We start from the raw sequence: 23,725 nt of genomic DNA, 5'->3' as shown, positions 1-23,725 counted from the left end.
GGATGGATGGATTTTCTTATTCCTATGTACATATGTGTTCCATTTAAAGTTGTCAACAACCCAATGATTTCAGTATACTGTAATATACATTTCAGAGCTGTAATTGTCGTACTCCGATACAGTGAAAACGCAATATTTATCCTCGGTTATGATACCGTTAGACATCAGTAGTCAGGACTGTTGGTCGTTTCCTCAGCAAATAGAAATGCAAGAACGATCACTACACTAAACTTCACAGCCTTGACGGTGATTATTGATTACCAGGGCGGCAGTTCTCTGAAGGACAAATGAGGAAGGATGAGAGACGAGATGAACCAGCGCAGATGTGACTTTCTTGTTGATTACAACTCCATTAATGCGTTCAGACAATCCTTGTTAGGAAGTTTGCGCAAAAAGGAGTTTACCAACTCTATTTACCTCTATTAGAGAAGTTTATCCTTTGCAATTAATCAAACTTAAGTGTTTCTGTGAAACACTTTGGCAGCTTCACACAAAGTGTTTGTCTTTGGGAGTGCAAAATTAATTCATATATTAGATCAATGTTGCATTAATGGGATCTCTGTCACAGGAACTGAGCTCAACCTGCCACTGCAACAATTTAGCAAGAAATCATTTTCAAATGTTGGCAGTGATATTAGACTGTAAATGTAATATTTTTCTGCAGTATGCATACTTTAAAGTTCAGTTAGGTTAAGAAAATTGTTTAGCACCTGACTACAAAACTTAACTTAGGTTAGTAGTTTGACTACCTTTTTTCTTTTTATTTGATGTAAAAATATTTCCAAAACCAATTTGGTGTTGTGCGTACAGTGAAGGAAAATTAATTGTCTTTAGAATGAGGTTTTATGTAACGTGAATTTTTTTTTCATCCATCCATTTTCTTTGCCACTTATCCTCACAAGGGTCATGGGAGTACTGGAGCCTATCCTAGCTGTCAACGGGCAGGAGGCAGAGTACACCCTGAACTGGTTGCAGCCAATCGGAGGGCACATGGAGACAAACAGTCGCACTCACAATGCGCAATTTAGAGTGTCCAATTAATGTTGCATGTTTTTGGGGATGTGCGAGGAAACCGGAGTGCCCGGAGAAAACCCACGCAGGCACGGGGCGAACATGCAAACTCCACATAGGCGGGTCCGGGATTGAACCCAGGTCCTCGGAACTGTGAGGCCAACGGTTTCCAGCTGTACCACCGTGCCTGAAAATATTTTCAGGATTCTTAATATTGCTAAGCCTGGTTGAGTGGGCGGTCCCGTCTTATACAACCACTCCTCCCCCTCTACTCCAAGGCGCTAACACGAGAGCAGTTTTCGGTGCTACGAAAACCAAGGGAGCTGTTAGGGAGCAGCGACGTCTTGCCAGTCCCAAGTCCAAAAAAATTGATAAAAAGTCAGACTCGCAGAACGATGGACGCAGGCATGTCAGATTTGTGACAAAATCACATCAGCACTTTTAACTGCTGCAGTACTCCTCATATGGAGCTGTGCACTTTAAAAAAAAAAAAAAAATGATACTTCATCATTATCCCTTGTTATGGCTCAGGAACTCCCAAAATCCAGGGACCCAAATTTGAGAATCCCTGGCACGTAATAATTTTTTTTTTTAGTTTTACAAGGGACTTGTTTGGATCGTGACAAATCTCTTTTGTTCAGTCCTCTGCTTGTTTTATATCTCAACTAATTTGCCTTGCTACTTTCCTCGGCGGTCGCTTCAACAAATTCTCATCTAGCATAACTTTGGAGCGTTTGTTTTTACCACTTTGTCGGTGTCGATCGCTGATGCTTGAAGGAAGCGCCTTATCTGTCTTTTTATACATCCTGTCAAAACCACGTAGCTTGAATTTTACACAGTGCAACGGACTGTGGTTTGTCTTTGTATCCAACTTAGTGGAGAGGTTGTCACAATTTCGGAGTTCCACACAAACAACCAGAGGTGGGAGTCGATCTCACGTCTTAACCTTCAAGTTTCAAGCAGATCCCAAGCTACTCTGGGAAAACTAAAGCAAATCAAATCAAGTGTCCGCTAAATTTCCAGAAACTCGAGTCTATTCATTACTTTGGTTATGCAAATCGTAAGTCAAACAATGTATCATAATTTCCGGCCTATAAACCGTGAGATTTTTCAGACCCTTTTTTTTTTTCTAACGGCCGCAAGGGGGCACTCGAGCGGAAAAGGTAAGAGTGACACCGGTGGAATATATGTGCCGAGGAAGTGACTTTTACCGGTCTGGCCCTGTTAGCGCTGCGCTAGCGTGTGAGCGCTGTGTCTCAGTGATTTTTTTGCCGTATGTTTTTATTTTAATCAGCCCAGTTACCGCAGCGCCAGCGTTAAACTCTCTGTGTACAGTCTTTCTTCTCATGTTTCAATGTGGGCAATTGCGGCTTATACACGGACGGACGCCAAATGGTATTTCCTTTACAAATGCCTGATAAAAATGTTCTATAGAACTTAAAGATTTTCTAAAGAACTATAGAACTTTAGGAACCAAGTCCTATAGAATTTCGATAGAAATTCTATTGTTCTGTCGAAATTCTATAGAAAATCACAGCCTAGGTTCTACGACACAAGTTGTTCTGTACAAATTGGCTAAAATTCCATAGATTTCTATAGAATTTTTTTGCCTCGAGGCTTATAACCAGGTGTGCTCTGTAGGCCGGGAATTACGTTATATTTAGGGTTAGGGTTAGGTTAGGGGCTACTCTACACTATTTGTACAGTAGCTGTATTAACATTCATTATCACAGTTTTTAAATGGTCATGAATACATTTTTTCGCATTTTCTATTCACTTATTTAAATAATCCCAAAACTAACATGAAGCTTAATATTTGACCAACTATCGTTAGGCTGAACTGTGAGGTTAACGTTTACCTGCGTTAGTGGGTCGTATAGTGGCAAATTGTATGTCTTTCTTGCCCCCCCCCCCACTTCAATTTTATCCTAAACATAAGGTTTACCCGAGTTACAGTCGGCGTCTGACTCATATCAAAATCATATGACTCGAGTCCTCCACCTCTGCAAGGAAACTGCACTGAAAAACCGGAGTTGGAACATGTGAAGAGGCGGATAACAAAGACGAGGTTACAAGTGCCAGCGCCTGTTTCTACACTGATATTGGCTTGTTAGAACGAACGGCGGACGTGACACGGTGGATTATCAGCGTGTATTCAGAGCGCACTGCGGATTTGCTCGCAAAATTTGATGGAAACACAGATTAATTGTTATAAATGTCCTTGCAGGAAAGCGACACTGCGAGGCATCAAAATTTATGCACACCGGCGGCGTCACTTCACAGAGGGAATCGTCCTTTTGCATTTCCATTTTTATTGTTGTTCATCGCGGGTCGTTTGTTGCACAAAGCGGCATCGCGCTTTAGTTGTTGTCAGGAGTTTGTAGTTTCAAAGATATCCGCTGGCATGTGACGGAATATTGTTCAAAAGGAACATTTTTGGTTATTACATGTATTAGTGTGTATCGTTTGTTTATATTCTGGTCAGTCCACGACAGACTTGTTCAGTGAATTGATTTTATTTTCAGAGTAAAAGTTTGTTGGAGCAAATTTAGGTCATGTTAATATTTAAGATATGTACAAAACGCACACAAAGAGTGTGATGATGAGATTTTGTGCCTTGTTGTTTACGTTTCTTTTTTAATTAAAAGGACAAAAGCAAGTCCACGTTAGGTACACTTGCATGGTCTAGCGGACTGAGATTCAATAGAAAAGCTGTTCCAAAACACGTCTATCCAAATCCAACAAAAAAGTGCCGCAAAGACAGAACGTGATGCAACTTTTGTATTGGATATGATTTGATTTTGCAAGGAAGAAAATGCCCTCGAAGTGTATCTTCCTTCCTCCCAACGAAGCCACTATGAGCTTCGGCGAGAGCTGATGAAGAACAATAAATATTCAAGGCGTGAAAGTGTCCTAAAATGAGAAATGTTCAGTCTGGCCTCTGTGTGAGTCATTTCTTCTCCTTCTTCTTGGGAGACAAACACTGAAAGCCGACGTCCTTTTGTCTGGCGGAGGTGAAGTGAGGCGGAGGAGGAGGGGACGGACGCTTCGTCCGATTGCTTCATTGCCTTGTAACATTCCCGAAGGTTACTCACGTTGGTCGGCAGTATCAATCTCACATGTTGCGGGGCTGGGATGCCGTCGGTCAAGGTAAAACTTGAAAAATCACACGCAACGGAAAAGAACGTACAATAAATTATTCTCGAAATATTTTGCCAGCGATAGACAATACCACTACACAGCAGTTACGTGATAATAAATGTGTTGATATGGGCAATGTATTACCGTAACTTCCGGCCCACATGCTTTCAACCCTGCAGCTTATGCAGTGATGCGGCTAATTTGTGCATTTTTCCTGGCGGCTGCAAGGGGGCGCTCGAGCGGAAAAGGTAAGAGTGAGACCGGTGGAATACATGTGCCGAGGAAGAGACTTTTACCGGTATGTGTGTTTGTTTGTTTGTTTGTTTGTTTTTTTGACCGACCCTGTTAGCGCTGTGCTAGCATTAGCACTGTGCGAGCATGTTACTGCCGAGTCTCAGTGATTTAACTGGTATGTTTGTTTTTTTTAACCAGCCCTGTTAGCGCCGTGCTAGCGTGTTTCTGCTGTATTACTGCCGCGTCACAGACACTGTTTGGAAAGAAAAGCTACGGTATACTATTAAAACTTTGAAAACTCTTGTGTACCGTCTTTCTTTGTAAATATCTCGTGTTTCAATGTGCGGCTTTTAATCTAGTGTGGCATGTGTATGTGCAAAATGCTTTTTCCTTTAAAAATGTCCCGGGTGAGGCTTATCATCAGGTGCGCTCTATAGTCCGGATATTATGGTACATTAACTTGGAAAAACTGCTGAGGTTGTCATGACTCTTTGCATGTACTCATTTGTTGACAAAAAGTCACAATATCTACTTTCACAAAGTCAAACGCCATTAAGTACCCGACGGCACATACAGTAATCTGATGTTGGTGTGTCAAAACTGGATCGAAAGTAAAGACGGTCAACTCCACTCTTGGAGGTATCGTGGCTATTTTCTCCTTGTACAAAAACTGAACGGGACAAACCTTAAAATCTCACCATTAAAAATCAAACGGTCAGTCATTAAGATATTGGAGTCCTGACATTGGGAAGAGTCAGAGCTGGACAGAATTGATACTGTATCTAACGCTGGTTTTTCAAAATTGTACCATCAGCAATCACAACGCAATATTGATGTTACCCACGCTTACAGGGGAGTTCTATTTAGAAAAAAATATATATCATTTGTTTAAAATGTCACTATGACCTGACAGTGGTACATGGAGAAAATTATCGGGGGGGGGGGGGGGCATCCCTCTGTAACTCAATATACCTCTAATAAGATTTTTAGGGAAACTACACACAAGAGGAAAAACAACCAGAGAGGGTGTAACTGACGAGCTGTCAATCATTTGACAGGCACTCGCGGGCTCACTCATACTTTTGACCCTCGGCCTTAGGAGTTTTTCCTCAAACTATAACAGAATATCCACCTCCAGTATATAAAAACAATCTTCATAGATACGATATATGCCCGATTCCTGGTATTTGCACAATTTCGCCCCCTTCAAAAGATATTATATTATCTTGTAATTGCCAAAGATGCCTCAAAATGGTGGGCTATGACACGTTTCATTAAGGAATCCCCACAACTCACTTCCCACTTTGGCCAGAGTATAAAAACAGTCACCCGACACGTTTTTCAGTAAATAACACAGGACGGGTTAAATGAAATCCACGAAGCAACAAATTTCGGAATACCAAACTGAATATAAGTTTCGACATACAACAAATATTGAAAGGTGGCACGGTGTACCACCTGGAAAGCGTTGGCCTCACAGTTCTGAGGTCCCGGGTTCCGCCCCGGCCCCGCCTGAGTGGAGTTTGCATGTTCTCCCCGTGTCTGCGTGGGCTTTCTCCGGGCACTCAGGTTTCCTCCCACATCCCAAAAACATGCAACATTAATTAGACACTCTAAATTGCCCCAAGGTGTGATTGTGTGTGCGATTGATTGTTTGTCTCCAGGAGCCCTGCGATTGGCTGGCGACCAGTTCAGGGTGTACCCGGCCTACTGCCCAATGAAAGCTGGGATAGGCTCCAGCACTCCCCACACCCCTCATGAGGATAAGCGGCTAGGAAAATGGGTGGATGAATGAATATTGAAATACAGTACTCACTAAGTGTATTCGCCCATCAACTGAGGTACTGTTTTAAACCACGTTGTTATTAAAATATGGCATTTCTGAAGTTAATACAGTAATATGTACTGTAAAAGCTCTTTGACACAAATGATATTACTGAATCTAAAAATCATGTGAGCGTAACAAAATTCATTTTCAAATTAGTTTCCACAAGAAAAAATCATGATTATTTCTTGGTAAAAATATCGTTACATCTATTCCTGCATTTAAAATGCGTTTGTGAAGGCTTGATTGGTTTATGACCTCTTAAAAAAAAAAAAAAAAAAGACACAAAATGAGTGTAAAAAGTGCATTAAGTGTGAAATTCCTCATTTAATTCAAAATGGCACTGAAATCTCACTGAAATCAAGAGTCTACATTGAAACGTTTAAATGTTGGATGCTCTTCGTGGCAGGTGGGCTCATCCATTTCCTGAGCGCCGTCCACTCATGTTTACGCGACGCCAGAATGCAACACACACACACACACACGTCGGCACTACTCAGAGGGGTGATGGTTTAAAACCGTGCGCGCGCACATACACAAAGACATATGCACGAGTCCTCCAAACATACCAGAGGAGACCCTCGGCCCTCATCCTGGCCTCTGTCACAATTGCTTCTTGTCGCCAAGCTTCGTGTATGTGTGCGAGACTCCCTCGAGTGCGTTGCCATGCAACCTCAGCCGCATTAATATGCGGGGGGGGGGTAAGTGAGAGAGAGAGAGAGAGAGAGAGAGAGAGAAAGAGAGAGAGAAAGCGAGGGAGAGTAGAGGGATGCCTCTTGTCTGAAAGCAGCGCGAGGTGACGGGTGACGTTCGCATCACTCCCGACAAAATGGGCTTCGAATAAGAAGCTAAAAAGTTGGATTCTAAAGTACTTGTCAAGGCAGGGGACACACACCGAACATTTTGGGAGGTTTGTTTTTGTTTTGTTTTGTTTACAGAAGTGAGACGAAAGCAGGACGACGGGCGGAGGGTGTTCACGTATCCCCGCTCTCTCGCGCCCGCCCACATCAGCCCGTCATCCTTCCATTCAGACCAGAAGACAAAGAACACGCATGTGGCCTCAAACTGGAGCAAGTTGGAAGATGGAACAGTGAAGCGGACCGCCCGGACAACCGGCGAGCGAACGCCCGCCCAGCCCGCGCTGAACGATGAGACGGGTGCGCTGTCGCGTTAGTTCTCTGCGCACTCCTGGCAAGTGTCCACCTCCAGCATGTCCACGTTGTTCCTGATACTTTTGCGAGGTGAGTCCGCATACCTACCGAGTCAATTGCATGGGGATGAATTTATATATGATGTGAGTCAATCTATACTTCATAAAATGGAGTGGGGGGGGGGGGGCGCTTTTCCAGGCTCTTTGTGTGAATCAGTCAAAGAGGTGGCCAAAAAGTCCACCCCGCGGGTGATGCCAGTCACGTCACGCGTGCTCTTAACAGTTTAAAGTGCATCTTACGTAACGGCCACGGCGACTTGAATTGAGGTTGATGCTGCTTTTTTTTTTTTTTTTTTTTCAAGCAGGCTTGACCCTTAGAAGGCTCTCTCTCAAGTCACTGCTCATGGGTCAAATCTTTTGAGGTACACGACAGATCAAACTCTTCGTTCCACACAGTTGATTACCAGACATTACATAGTAGTAAAGGGTGTTTTTAATATTCTGGTTGTACTTCAAAGAAAAATTATGTATCTCCAAACATTTTGTGATGTTCTTGTTGGCTCACAAGCACCCAAAACTTTTTCCCATGTCATTTTAAAATTTTATTCTCAACTAAAATTTTGCAAATGTGCCTTCCCCGGGTTGTGACAACACTCTTTAGATCCATTTTTCTGTTTTTGTTTTTTGTTTTTTTTTCTAAGGGTTGTCTTAATTAGGACTGCAGCCAATCCAACATACGCCCTCGACTGGTTGTTCACAATGGAAGGTCACGGATAGACAAATGACCATTCACACTGAAATTCAGACCCGTCAACAATGTTGAGCTTCAGTTATATTAATATGCTTTTGGGAATGTGAAAGGAAGGCAGAGTATAGTGAAAACGTGCAAACTCCACATAAGGAGGCTGTGGCCGGGATTTGAACCCCTTGTTGTACGCCCTTGATGGTGGTTGCATGTATTTATTTATTTTTTGTACCAAATAAAACGACATTCAGCATTTGTATTAGAATACTCTGGAAACTTTCCCCATTCATTTGCTGGAAAACCAGACATGTGATTTGACTGAATAAAAAAAAAAAAGACTGAAAAGGACGATCGCCGATTTTAACATGCAAGTTTTATAAATTGTATTATGAATAAAATATATCTAGTACATTTATATATACATGTTATTCTATTTTCAAAATATACACAATACAATCATTCATTATTTAGGTGAATCCCTTTACCCCCCAAAAATTACAAATTCAATTGAATAAACAACTAACTTGAATTCAGATTTCTATCATGGCATGTGAGCGTGCTTTCATAGCGTGCATATCGTATCCATTCAAAAACGTTTTAATTTCTTGTTTTAGTAAATGAATAAAATGAGTATGTTTAACAATTATTAATGTCATGTGTCGTTATCAGTAAATAATACAGATATTTTTAAGTAGTACATTTTAGTAATTGCTTCTGAACTCTCACAGTCTGCAACTGGGGTTGATTGTTGGCCTTGGGTTGACATCCGAATGTGCCAGCTCTGGAAAAGTTTGTTTTTCGTTCCTTTCAGTTGTTTGACGTGTTTTTGTCATTTCGAGTGAACTTCCAATGCCTTCAAACGTCTTGATCCATATTCAATAGCATCCTGACCTCGATTTTGCAAAAGAAGTCGCTTAACAGAGTGCCAACGTCCTTCTTTCCAACTGTACCGAGGATTTCTCGTTCTATCCAATCCCATCAGAACTTATTTTTGATATATGTATCAATTTCTTTCACTGGAGGGGCGTCTTTCCCCTCGTGCACTGCCATCGTGTTGACTTGCAAATGGCCACATAAACTGCCTCTATACAACAAGCGTTTTCATTGGTCAGGAGGAACACATTCGACCAATAAACAGTCAAAGTCAGGCCGGAATATGAACGAGTGTGGATTCTGGCACGGGTTACGGTCGGAATATTGCAAAATTTTTAATCAATGCAATTTAACCCATTCATGGGCAGTGTGGCCATTTTTTGCCTTATTGAGATAAAAGTCTCCTAACAGGCCACAATCAAGGAAATAACACTTGGTTTTTTTTTCGTTTAACGCATTAAACAAAGGGCAAAAAAGATGTACCCTCTCGCGGGCAGCGTCCTATGTTATCAGTTCTGTGAAGTGGCACATACTAGAGATGTGTTTATTAATTGATTGTTATTCTAGAACAACATGTACGCATTAATAATACTGATGGATTAGCGTTTTGAAGACAAACTTGGTTTGTCCCTTTCTTCTCTTGGAAAACGCTCCATGTGTACTTGAGGCAGCCATGTTGGGTCCGGAAGGAAAGGGAAATAACTCTGTGCTAACTTTGACCGATGAGTTATCCTCTCCCGATACCACATTATGGCTTCCGATGAAAACACTTAAATATTTTTGATATACTGAAGGATATAATGCGTGAAAATCATGATGTCCCACAAATGGGTTAAAAAGACTGAATTTTGCCTATAAGCAGAAAAATCACCTACTCGCAGTGTTTGTGCCCTTCTTGGAAGGGCCTATCTGAGACGACTACAACATCTTGAAGCCCACTCTAAATAGAAATTGGTTTTCAAGAATTAAATTGAAAGAAAACAACTCAACTGATGGACAATTTTGTGTATGATGGGGAGGAACTCACTTTAGTCTGGATTGTTAGTGGAAGTCATTGCGGCACCTGCATGTTGAAGTGCACTTCCAATGCATTTTATCCCCAAATCCTTTATCTTTACAGGTGATGTTGAATGAGTTTGAGATATTTAACTGGTTTGTGATCATAGTTTTTTTTAGGGGTGGGGTGGGGGTCCATAACAATGTCACTCCGTCAAAGACTGAAAAGAAACCGGCTCGTCGTTCCAGCTGACGGCACGAGACGCTTTGTAATCTTCGAGTGTGTAAGTGGTGGGCGTGCACCTGCATGCGCATTCCGCGATGCCAAAAGCGAGCGTGCCTTGTCAGAGTGCGTTAGCATCTGGGCCCCCCCCCCTTGTTTGACATCCTCCCGATTATTCACGCGGCAAACGGTTTCACTCTCCACTGATCTGCGGATGTTAGCTTCTGTAAGGCGCGAGCGAGTGGGAGTGTTGAGATTTGTTTGTCGGAGGTGTGGCATCGCATCTTCTTGTCGGCTCTTTGTTTTTAAACGCCTTGGGCTTGTTACTGCATAGGTGCGAGCCCGGTGTTGTCGGAAAGATAATAACTCGAGGAAAACGGTAGGAAGCTCAGCGCGGCCTTGACAACAACTGCCCGGATTAATTAGGCATAAAAGTGTTCAGATGAGCTCATGAGCGACCGGGGCAATCAATAGTGAGCGATAACCCAATCGTCTGTACTTCGTCCGGATGGAGCAAAGTCAAAAAACTAATCAATTAGAGTGATTATTAGACGAGAAAAATGATCTTCTCATCGTAATAAGCAGGGGAAGGTTTTTTTTTTCCCCTATCAGGAGCAATTTCCATGTCAAATATATTTGAAATATGCACAGTATATTATATATATATATATATTTTGTTCAATAATATAGCCTCGTGTTTACCAATGGCACGTATTTTACATGAAGGGAATCTTGCAGCACACCAACAAAAAAACCTCACAAATAGTATACAGTTGTAAAAGGAATTGTGGGATACCCCCAACAATAAATAAATAAATACATAAATAAACAAACAAATAAATAAATGAACAAATAGGTAAATAAATAAATACGTAACTAAATGGATAAATGGATAAATAAAAAAACTTTACTCAAACACCTCTAAAAAGCAAAATCAGAGAAAATATTCAATTTGGAGTGGCCTGATTTTTTTTTTTCCTCCCCAGAGCTATATAAACAGAAAAAATGATGACGTCATCTCAATTTGTTCTCAAACTTCCTTTAGTTGATCACAAAAGCTGTTATTCTGTTGTATGAATGGCGAAAGGAAGATGCACAGCTCAATTTGACACTGTCATCACGTAGAGGAGAATTTATTAATTCTGCCCGACGCTTGCAAAGCGAGATGAACACATCGTGCATACATCTGTAGAAAAGCAAATTAATTTTGGAAAGAAGTGAGATTGGATATTTCCCTCAGTACAACTGACCATCTGTCATGGCGCACTAATGTGTCGCAGCGGGTTTTTTTTTTTTTTTTTGGAGGGGGGGGGGGGTTGGAGGGGAGCTGGGTTATGTCCTTTAATCCTCAAAACTCAAACTATTCGGGTTTATGTCTCGTGTATAACGCCGCTTTTCGACTATCGTTCACTTCTTGCCCCCGGATGAACTCTTGTGTTGTTTTGACAACTTGCTTTATTGCGTCATGTTGACCTTGCGGTGAGCACGTCCGCCTCACAGTTCTTAAATTCTAATCTCAGCTTCAGTCTGAAGTTTGTTTTCGGATGTAAATCGGTTCTAGAAATATGTCTGTTTGGTGAGTTAAATCTTAAATCGTACAGTACTTTGGTGAAAATATGAGCGTGATTGGGTGTTTGCTTATATGTGGCCCGTGATTGGTCGAAGACCTGTCCAGGGTTTTCGCCCTCTCTTGCCCAAAGTCAGCTACGATTGGCTCAAGCTCACCGTAGTACCATAATTTCTCGAAAATAATGCACAAATTTTTCCAAAAATGTTTTCAAAAAGTTAACAGAGCGCATTGGATTTAGGTACGGATGAAAAATAGAAATCACATTGTATAGTTGTATACAGGTACATAGAATGGTAAAAAAAAAAAGCTATACATACAGTACAACAAAACAGAACAAAATAGGATCACTGTTCATGAATTCAGGAGGCACCAGAACTGGATCAAGTTCACCAAAGGTAGCTAACGACGGATATTTTTCAGATTGAAGATGAGCCAGATGTTGCTTTTGAAGTCTTGGCCAAAGATGTGTAATATAGAGGATAAACTGGAGTATGCACAAATAATTAATGCAAAAAATATCCAAGTCAAAAAGAGTTAAATATTTAAAACTAAATGTGTTATCAACAGTATTAACAAAATGTTATGCAATCATTTAGCGTTTATTTTAGTTGGTTGAGGGATTCTGTTCTGTCAATCACTGGGACCAGGACCAGCAAGTCATGTCCCGAGATTATATTACAGCTACATCAGCACGTGTACGATGATTATTATTAATCATTGAAGTACAGTTTTTTTTTTTAAAAAAAAAAACAATACAAGTACAAACCTAACAAACTATAAATACAGATAATTCCCAATATTTTGAGGATATGGGTAACAGCAAATTGGTGGTGCGCATTGTACATTGGTAGAAGGATTTTCCTGATTTTTTTTATGCGTCGTCATTACACTTCAGGATGCATTATACTCGAGAAATTACGGTATGACCCTCATGACGTACAACCGGTACAGAACATTGAACATTTTTACTTACTGACTTACTTACCCACCATTATCGCAAATAAATCGTGTACTTTATTTGTTACAAAAATTAACAATGTTGCAAAAAGGTGACATTGGTCCACTTAAGAAGATAAGCGTCACTATCAGCGAAAAAATGCATCGAGTTTCGGTGTGGACAAAATGCTAATACATATGGGAAAATTTACCCGCGCATGGGAGGTCATAGCCAAAAAGTCGTAGTACTATAGTAGTTTAAACTTTCCACTTCCTGTGAAGGACGCTATTTTTAGTCCACTATATGCCTACAAGCTTTCGCTATCGCTCGTCGTCGTGTGCAACCCACTGACCTGCAAAGAGAAAACGCGTTTCTCCTGAGAGGTTTCGAATGCCAACGTGCGCAAGCTGCTGCGCCTCTAGGATATACAACACCCCCCCCCAAAAAAAAAAAAAAAAAAATACAACAGTTACTTTTTATACACACCTCAACACAGGCCACATCAAACAATATACAACCATTTTCCATTATTTGACGCACACTTTTGAGCAGAAATCTTCTGTCGAGAGGCACCTTCCCCAACGGCGTGCTTTCACCGGTGCCGCACGTTGACCATGAATGTTTCATCGCCGTGAACGCGGCGCTCTTTTTGCACGCTTAGAACGGAGCAGCTGGCTGATATTCTATTAAAGAAAAACGCCTCCACGCAATTTATTTTTGATGGGGAAAATATTTCTCGCGGTCGTGAATAAAACATGGCGGCACAGACCGCAACGCAACACTGTGTAACACGAGATAGGCAAGATGACAGTGAAATTATTAATTTACTATTTACAGATTGGGGTCCATGGCTGTGTGTGTGCCTGTCCAGGGTATTTAATTCTATTCAGCAACAAGAAAAAGTTCATTTGATCAAAACCATCCATCCATTTTCTTAGCTGCTTATCCTCACGAGGGTCATGGGAAATGATGGAGCCTATCCCTGCTGTCAACTGGCAGGAAGTGGGTACACGCTGAACCGGTTGTCAGTCAATCGCAGGTCACATCGAGACAAACGGCCAGACTCACAATCACACCTATGGGCAATTTAGTGTGCCCGATTAATGTTGCATGTTTTTGGGATGTGGGAGGAAACCGGAGTGCCCGGAGAAAACCCACGCAGGCACGGGGAGAACATGCAAACTCCACACAGGCGGGTCTGGGGATTGAACCCGGGACGTCAGAACTGTGAGGCCATCGCTTTACCAGCTGCTCCACCGTGCCGCCCCTGGGGGGGTTTCATGTCGACAAAATTTTAACGAAAAGTATGTAATGTCAAATGTTGCCAGTGATTTGTTTTTATCTGCAAGATGAAGAAAGTGCATGTCACATGACTGTTCCTGTTCATTTTAGAACGGCGTGAGACTCAAACTCAAACGCCAGATGCTTCCAGGGAAAATGGTCAACACTGTCTACAGTGATGAGGAAAGGGGAACCCAAGACAAGGAAAGCAAGGAGGAGACCATCTTGGCCATGTTGGGCATCATCGGGACCATTCTCAACTTGCTGGTCATTATCTTCGTTTACATCTACACCACGTTGTAGAGCGCTTCTACGTCAACAACGGCGATGACGACGGATGTGAAGACGGGATGGCGGTGGAGGCAAAATATGGACCGGTACCAAACGGGATCTAAGACCAAGCGGTGAAGGTGCGGGTGTGCAGAACATCGGCTTGCGCGTAGATAACGCACGAGGCTATTCGTGACTTTGAAGGCTTTAAAGTGCAGCCCCAATCCTCGCATGGGATCAACAAAAGGACTGCAACCACTTTTGGGGGGGAAAAAAAAAACATTTTCTAATGCTATATCTTCTCATGTGTTTCAGATTTTCTTCAGCTGAATAAATGATACGAAATGTACAGAGATTTTTTTTTTTTCTATGAGAGTTTCTTAATAAAACACTAATTTGTCATTTTGAACAGACTTGAGAAAAGAGATGTTTGAATTGAAACATTTTTAGGCTTCTTGGGTTATTCTTCGGAGTGGACATAACTGGTTTGTGAAATTGGTGTCAGTATTCAACGGCTGAAATGATCAAAAGTTTAATTTCAAAATCACAAACTGGCTGAGGTCGAGTAACGCAGTTTGTGTCAAATTAATCAGAAGTTGAATTTTTGCCAATCCTTAATATAAACCAAAATGGCCACAAGCGTTACATCCACAAATATTGGAAAACATGCAGTTTAGCGGGGGGGGGGGGGGGAGAATCATCTTTCAATATCTTTCATTTCATTATCAATTCCACAAAATAATTTTTCATTATCCACATTGCTTTTGTATGATGAAAAGTTTGGCTTCTGCATCTATGCCTTAAATGAATTTCCAGGAAGTATTCACTTACGATATCCAGTGAAATGCTTCACCTGTATACAGTAAATAATGTCCCAATTTTCACTTTTAACAGCCATGTAATGGAGTGATTTTTATATATGTATTTCATTTATATCGTGATGTCCAAGAGATATATGATAAACTGTTGACGGTTCATTATAAAGTGGAATATGTTTTCAGGTATTGGAACAGAAAACATTTTACATTTATAAACAGGGGAACCAGTAAAATAATGTTTCACGATGCTGATTGATTTTGAAATTTCAATATTTTATTTAATCCTTCCAGGGTCAATATTAAAACCTTTTTTGATTGTACAGGCAAAGTTTTATGTAACATTTGAACATTCCTAACTGTGGTACAAGTAAAAAGGAAAGTTCACCACTGTACAGGCATCATTTCGTTGACTCTCATAACAGACAATTCTTTCTAGAGATGTGTAAAAACGAAGTTTATTTTCTACTTTTTTTTGGGGGGGGGGGTTTAAAACAGAAAAATCACAGTACACTCGCTAACGCTCCTGTTCTTCTATGTGACAATAATTCACGCTAAATTCAGTCTATGCTTTTGTCCAATCAGTGATAAAAATGTGTCTATTTGAATCTGTTTTTGGAAGCTTGATGGATACATTCATATTTTCATTTTTTAACAAGAAGCCTATTTAATTTTGTTTCCCTAGGTACAGTGATTCTCCAAGTGTAGCTCCCTCTATTGGGATGAGAAAAAATTTTACTCAAGACATCTTCAGTTACATTTGTCTTCAATTTTTAACAACGCAACTTTCGGTTAAACTTTCATTCACGATTTACGTCCAATACGATTTGATTTTATCTTTTTGTAGTACGCATAGTGTTGATCTTCAAACTCTGCATAATGTTACAGTGGCTTACAATTATAGTAGACTGTAATTTCTCATGTATAACGCGCACCGAAACAGTTGACCTCAAAAATCTGGAAAGCCTTTCAACCTATGAATAATTCCTTTTTTGTGCATACAGTGTAGAGTCATATTGGAATTAAATTGTCGGCCGCAGCTTTCTCTTCACCTCCAGGTGGTCGTGGCATACTAGAATGAAAGTGTTCAACTTTTTCATCACCATTGGGTGAGCGGCATATTGGAAAGAAAGTGGACAGCTTTTTCATAACATCTAAGCGTTGGCATACATTTATGAAATGTGAGGGTGCAGTTGAGTATTGGCGGGTTTTTTTTTTTTTGGGGGGGGGCGGGGATGTGCATTATACACAAGAAATTACAGCACTTTTAAGGAATAAAACTCATTTTTGCTGAACAAGTAGGCCTTCAGTCCGACTGTATTTGACTATTGGTCACGACGCTTGTACTTGGAGCGGCAATTTATTTTCTTATGTGCTGCTAAAAAAAAAGTATGAGAACCACTCGGATTTTCAAATGGTTTTGGGGACAAGCTGTAATATGAAACATAATGCCATGTTTAAGCAAAACACACTTGTGGAATCCTGTTAGTTCATGCTAAGTTTACATTAATGGTTCTGTTGGCCAAGCAAGGCCAGTTTCTGACTTTAGATGTTCCCCAGTATTTTCCAGGTTATATCTTATGGTTTGTTCAGGAAAACTCGTGATGTATAGCATGCGGGAAGTTGAATAGTTGGTCATCAGGACTACATTGTCAACAACCTCAGGACTTCAAAAAGTGCCTGAGACCTCACGATCCCGTTCTCCTGGAAGGAGAAGAGTGAAACCTGCTGGAAAAGTCCCATCCTGATTCAGCCACTACAGGACTGTGCACCTCTGGTGAGGATGAATGCAGTATTTCTATTGAAAAGGGAAGGCCTATGAAGCGCATACACACGCGCGCACACAGTATTCTGAATGTATTCGTATTTATTGCCGATGTTGATTATCCCTATGGTTTCGCTATCCTTCAGAAATGTATTCACACTATTCTGTTTAAATCTATGATATCAAATGGCACTTCTTGACTTGTGAGCTGCAAATTCAAGTTTTTGTTTTTTTTTCGTACGCCAACCTTTTTGCAAAAGAAAACATCCAATGAATGAAGTGACGTTGATGTACCAGAAGTGTACTGGCTGTTCATTTGTGCAGATTCTTCAGTGGTTCACGGAAACTTGGTAACGTTTCACAATTTGGCCAAAATAAAGATAGAAAAACAGAAAATCCAATTTGTATCGAGCATAATCATGCACGACATCCCATAAGAGTTCAAAGTTCAGTTGCTTGTTTTTGCTTTTTCTTTGGCTTTCAGTGTGGTTTTTTTCCCCTGACACTTGAAAAATGGAGATGCATCCTCAGAGAAATCTGTTACCAGATTTTCCGCACTATTAGGCGCACCTAAAAGTCTTTAATTTTCTCAAAGGCCGACGGTGCACCTTCTATATGGATCAATATTGAGCCTTTAGTGCAACTCCATCTAATGGATGCATAACGTAACCCCAGCCTCTACTGTCGTGTCTGTTCTATGTGCCTTATAATGCAGTGCGCCTTATATATGGGGGGGGGGAGTCTTAAAATAGGCCATTCATTGAAGGTGCGCCTTGTAATGCAATGCGCCTTATAGTGCGAAAAATACCGTACTTGCTTTTACATTTTATGAATGCCAATGGTTAAAGAATGATAAAAGCGACAAATGACTGAAACATGACACCTTTGTCACTGAAGCTAAGGCTGTGTTTTGTGTTAAAGGGGAAAGAAGTGGTTAACTTAGTCTTGAAAAAGATGCGCCATTTTCAGATGACATTTGGACTACACAGACACACCATAGTATCAAGTGGCATAAACACTGAAACGATTCATTGAATAATTTGATTCCAGAAAAATACAACTCAAAATCTCTGGCTTGAAGTTTTCAGTTTTCCACATGGACAAATGTTACTGCAAAGTCGTGCGCCACTCCCTGTTGAAATAATGGTGTGCTGCATGGTAGCAAGCCAGGAGGAAAAAGAGCAGAAAAGGAGGTTTGGGATCATTTAACAGACAGAAAGATAAAGTGCAACGTGTCGACTGCAAAGCAGAGCTAACTTAGGTACAGCCCAACACATTCTTTATTTAGTATATGAGAGAATTTAAGGTGAAGGTGGGATTACATCAGGGATCAGCTCTGAGCCCCTTCCTGTTCGCTGTGGTAACGGACAGGCTGACAGATGAGGTTAGACTGGAATCCCCTTGGACCATGATGTTCGCAGATGATATTGTGATCTGCAGTGAAAGCAGTGAGCAGGTGGAGGAACAATTTGAAAGACGGAGGCATGCACTGGAAAGGAGAGGAATGAAGATTAGCCGAAGTAAAACAGAATATATGTGCGTGAATGAGAGGGGCGGAGGAGGAAGAGTGAGGCTACAGGGAGAAGAGATGGCGAGGGTGGACGACTTCAAATACTTGGGGTCAACAATCCAGAGCAATGGGGAGTGTGGTAAGGAAGTGAAAAAACTGGTCCAAGCAGGTTGGAACAGTTGGCGGAAGGTGTCTGGTGTTCTATGTGACAGAAGAATCTCCGCTAGGATGGAGGGCAAAGTTTATAAAACAGTGGTGAGGCCGGCCATGATGTACAGATTAAAAACGGTGGACACTGAAGAGACAACGGGAAGCAGAACTGGAAGTGGCAGAAATGAAGATGTTGAGGTTCTCGCTCGGAGTGAGCGGGTTGGATAGGATTAGAAATGACTTCATTCGAGGGACAGTCAAATTTGGATGTTTTGGAGACAAAGTTCGAGAGAGAGCAGACTTCGATGGTTTGGGCATGTTCAGAGGAGAGAGAGTGACAATATTGGTAGAAGGGTGCTGAGGATGGAGCTGCCAGGCAAAAGACCGAGAGGAAGACCAAAAAAAAGATTGATGGATGTTTTAAGGAAAGACATGAAGTCAGTGGGTGTTAGAGAGGAAGATGGACGAGATAGGCTTGGATGGTATAAGATGACACGCTGTGGCGACCCCTAACGGGACAAGCCGAAAGGAAGAGAAGAAGCAGATCAGAGACATTTTATGAAGACATCCGAATGCTGAAAAAATAGTTCAAGTCTTTAAAGTAATAATCCTCCTATGTCGTGACACCCTTCCTCCCCGTTCGCATAAGACCATGTGATTTTTATATCTCACTAATAACTTGTGAAACTAGAAGATGGAAGAGGAAACCGGAGCTGAAAGAATTACCTCCAGTAAGCTGCAAATCCGTCTGCAGGATGGAGCACAATGGAGCAACACAACGCAATTCACTTTATTTTTACCTTCCCCTCTTTTTGTACTTTAAGGTCACATACAAGTCAGAATCGTTTCCCAGTTCTGTCTGGTAACACCTGAATTAATACCGTTTGGTGGAAGAAAAGAAAAGTCTTCTTTTCAACTGCAAATTACCATCAAAAGGGTATCGCAGGCACCTCAGCTGCTTAAATTCATGCATGCCCTTCAGCTGGCTTTAAACTCTGTTTCACCTGGACCCAGCAGGCGCACACTTCAAAAAAATCACCGTGAGCTCGAACAGCCAGAATCCTAATGCGGATCGCCAACCAATTGTACAACTTTACAGATGCCCGCATTCATTCCACATCTGAATTCTGTCGTGAAGATGAAAAAAAAAACTGACGTTCCATCGAGCTGAGCTAATAAGTTGAAGCTTCGCAGGCGATTCATTCATCCGCCACACGGCCCGCGCCGAATAAACAAGACGCACTAACGACGAGCGGCAGTCGGCGCTCTATTCTTACCCGAGCCAAGTTCCAGCTGTGACGGCGAAAACACAGTAAAGTTGACTATGAAACGGGAAAAAGGAACATTGTTCCTCAGCGGGGTGTGCACATTTGCAGCCTTTTAAAAAAAAAAAGAATAACAATCCCATCAACATTTCATTACAAAACAGAGTCCTTCAAGCATGATCACACTGGATGTGGAAATAATTGGACTTGACTGTGAAAAAGGGTCAAACGTAGAATCTGTTGCCGTAACTGCTGTAATTAAATCTCAGCGGTGTGCTTGGAGGGGCGGATTCCGTTAAAAGCATTTCTTTCTTTTTTTTCTTTACCCTCCAACCCTCCCAATGCGACCTTAAGGTAACAAGCAGGCATAAAACATGCATCAAAATATGTGATGAAATTTCCTGGCTGCGGCTTTGCACAAAACGCTAAAGAGCAGAGCGGCGAGGAGCCTGTATCTGGAACCTTGTGTCTGATGTCCACATGCACTTCTCAGATGGATGACACCATCTTTTTCATTCCTGAGATCAAAACTTATCTGCGCATTACATGTTACATGCTTTTCAACTATCTGTAGCTCACTTTTTTCCACTCAAACTGGCTCACTTTTAATACTTGAAGGGCCACTGTCATGAAATGCATGATTTATAGTATGTTATTAATGAAAAAACGGCAGCCGGTATGGACCCGTGCATTTTTTTCACTACAAAACATGATTTTGACGTGTAAGGCTTTTTGTAACTCCCGCCACGAAAATCCTCTCGAGGGATTTGTTTTCGAAAAGGAACAGGAAGTGACGTACAGGGCAGTAGCGGACTCAAGCGGACTTGTTTGTTTCTATTAGTTTTACGTGCAGGAAGGTAGTTCTTTGTTCCTTCGTGGTAGCCAAAATGCCGGCTCGGGAGGATGGATTTACCCTTCATGAGTTTCCAGGAGACCCGGTTCGTTGTGAAAAATGGATTGCACGGGAGCAAGTGACGAGTGCTTCATGGGTTCCAAATGACAGGTAGGTGTGTAAAGCTCTACTAAAATAAACAATAGTTGAGGGGGGGTGTAGAAAGTAACAAAAGGTCCGCATCTGTAAGACAGAGGTGCTAAATTTGTCGATGTACCCGTCGGCGCTGTGTTCGCTGATCACAGCTTCGGCCGGGGTGGCTCAACTACGCCGCGCGGAGGTGGCTCAGACGGGGAGGTGGTTAGGCCACATGCGGTTTGGCCGTGATCCGCATGTCATCTAAATAGGGCTCGAAACGATAGGGTAACATCGCCCCGGACACTTCACTCGATTGTGAGATGTTCTCTTCTTTGAGAAGAGCTTCCGTGTCCCATAGTAGGTGGGTGGACGAGCCGGTGCCGAAGCCGACATAAAAGTTCTGTAAAGGGGTGTACTGCACAATATTGACGATGAGCATCCATTTTACATTATGTATTCACCTGTTGACTTCTTCAAATGAGTTGTTGGAAGACTTGCAAAGTAGCCCTTTCCCGAAATTGTCACCATCCCAACTTCGGATCTACTCGCCAGCTGGACTTGTTGCCAACCAGATGCCTCAATGTGACCTTCTAAGAAACATCACAGTAATGGGAACTGAGCCCTGCTGCAAATATAGCCAGAAAACATGAGTAATTGAGACTCTCCTTAATTTTTTTTTCTCCTGTAATTGCCTGGAAAACCCAGAAAAAGAACAGAAAAGCCCTGCACCCCACGGCGTGATTTTTGGTCATTTTGTCAGGTGAAAATCTGCCATGAAAACACAAATAGCTAAAAATCAACCCCTTAGAAAAATGTCTCTTTTTTTTAATTTTTTTTATTTTTTTTTATTTTTTATTCCTGGTTCCCAGGTGTGGGTAACTTACAAAACACTGAAACAAAAAGAACAAAGGCCGTCCACCCTACCCCTCGCCATTCTTAGCTTTTGTAGCGAGGATGAAAGTAAGCGCTGCTGTCAAAATAAGTGAGGAAAGGCTGACAGGATCCTGAGGAATAACAACCAGAGGCGAAGATGTAAAAGATTAATGAGCAGACGCCGTCAAGAACAAATCACTCACATAAAAGCTCCGTCAACACTAGCGGAGTTGACTAACCACCCTCCGCCCCCTCGGCATCAAAACATTCGTTTTCCTCTCAACCTGTCATCTTTTCTGGGTTTGCGGCACTACGTGGAAGTGATGATGGACTCAAGGACGATTCATCAAATTCAAATTCAGTGGGCCACTGCTAATTGCGGGGTAAAGGGACCAGGAGGGACTCCAAATTAACAAAAATCTGCAGACAATTCTAACATTATAATTGCATTGATTTTTTTAACTGTGCAAATATTTTGGAATATGCAGGGATAAACCATCAATAAGAGGTTTCAGGCTAACAAAGAAAAAAGGTAAAAAAAGAATTAAAAAAAATTCCCCCACTCGAAAAAAATTAAATTAAATAAAAAAAAATTGAATATGTATAATGTACACGAGATTCCCAAACACACAATGTCGAAATAAAAATATAATACGGTCTTACGAGTTTATTTTTCTAGGAACGAGCCATCACTTCCCATGAGATTGAATGTAAAATACTGTGCCGTATTTTAACAATGGTTCGGAAACATTGTTCTTCACAATCACAACATTCTGTGATTGGTAGACGACAAGACCAGGTGGGGACCCCGCCTCTTGCCCAAAGTCATTTGAGGCCCTAATGAGGACGCGCGCTACAGAAAATGGACGGTAGAACAATCAAGATGATACGGCACTAACTTCCGTGTGAACTTTGTAAAATCGGGATCGGCGCTGGAAATGACTGACACCAAAGTTATGCCACGAAGAGAACTTGGTAGCGTGTGACGCTAAGAGCCTGCCGTAACATTTGGCATTACCAGAGGGGAGAGTTTGGGTGGGGCGCGGGGTCAAACCGTCCTGTGATTAGCGAGGTTTTTGTATTCGTGCCTTCATAATGGTGAAAGGTTGAAATTCATGGTCATTCATTTCGAATGCAGTTCCTTGATCTGAGAATGAGTCGATCCAGAGACTCCGGTCAATCAAATCCTTTACACGGTACACTGGCCAGGAGAAACTGACAGTTGCAATCGAGATTAACGAAAAGTTAACAGGGCTTGACCCAATCAAGACAGTGAAGACAATAGCATCTATAAACCTTCAGTACTACTAGATTGACCGAGGGACTGACAGATTGACCGACAGATAAAGTCTGTAATTGAGGGTTATTTATTGTTAACAACGTGAAAGGCCAAACCCAGCTGACAGTCACGTTACAATACTTTGTCACCCTGACCCAAACCCTAGAAAAAAATGGTGCATTAAAACAAAACATGCATGTGTTTTGAAACCAATGTGCATGCTCTGTAGCGTTCAAGTCTGGTGATTAACTTGGATGCGAAAGCCTGCGGATGTCAACGGGTTACAGGTTTGATACGGTTATGGCATGCAAACAACTATATAAAAAGTCTTACTTTAAACATATCTGTTCCAATACATTTTGCCCACATAATAATACATTTTCTACAATAAATTGTGTAAGCGATAAAGATGTAAACACCTGGAAATAGAAGCTAAAACTCTGACCTCATCTCATATTCACCTTTTGATGTTATACATGTTTTCCAATCTGCAGCAAAAAACAAATCCATTTGTCTCCTTATTCCAGTACTATTAAAGATTTTTGGATGTATTTTTTTTTACCCTGCACGGATAAGAGAAACTTTTAAACTCATTAAAATGCATGTTGTATAATCATTCCATAAACCCGTGGACAAAGAACAGGGCAACTAAATCATTAAAAGCCCTAAAATCTGCTATTAATAGCCGTGATGACTGCATGCTAACGTGTCCCCCAAGCGTCGGCACTCGCCATGTACAGTATATCCAAATCAAAGCGGTCGAGCTGAGCCACAACAGAGCGCCAGCGAGCACTGCGAGTTAATTGCCCTGCTGCGCTGCTGAAATGCCACGCGCATGCCTT

The 23,725-nt window shown here is 41.5% G+C and overlaps 2 protein-coding genes across 2 annotated transcripts in view; one reads left to right on the top strand and one right to left on the bottom strand.

Annotated features, from left to right (window-relative positions):
• The window catches only part of LOC133513243 (uncharacterized protein C14orf132), a 118,793-nt gene that overhangs the window by 84,433 nt on the left and 10,635 nt on the right, over nt 1–23,725 (bottom strand).
• Nucleotides 14,140–14,514, top strand: LOC133513244 (protein TUNAR-like). Its single transcript, XM_061843829.1, has one exon. The coding sequence runs from the start codon at nt 14,143–14,145 to the stop codon at nt 14,287–14,289; it is 147 nt and encodes a 48-aa protein (XP_061699813.1). The 5' UTR covers nt 14,140–14,142; the 3' UTR covers nt 14,290–14,514.

This window comes from Syngnathoides biaculeatus, chromosome 15 (genome assembly GCF_019802595.1).
Source record: "Syngnathoides biaculeatus isolate LvHL_M chromosome 15, ASM1980259v1, whole genome shotgun sequence".
Lineage (NCBI taxonomy): Eukaryota > Metazoa > Chordata > Actinopteri > Syngnathiformes > Syngnathidae > Syngnathoides > Syngnathoides biaculeatus.
The sequence above is the reverse complement of the archived record's forward strand: the minus strand, read 5'-3'. Positions and strand labels throughout refer to the sequence as shown.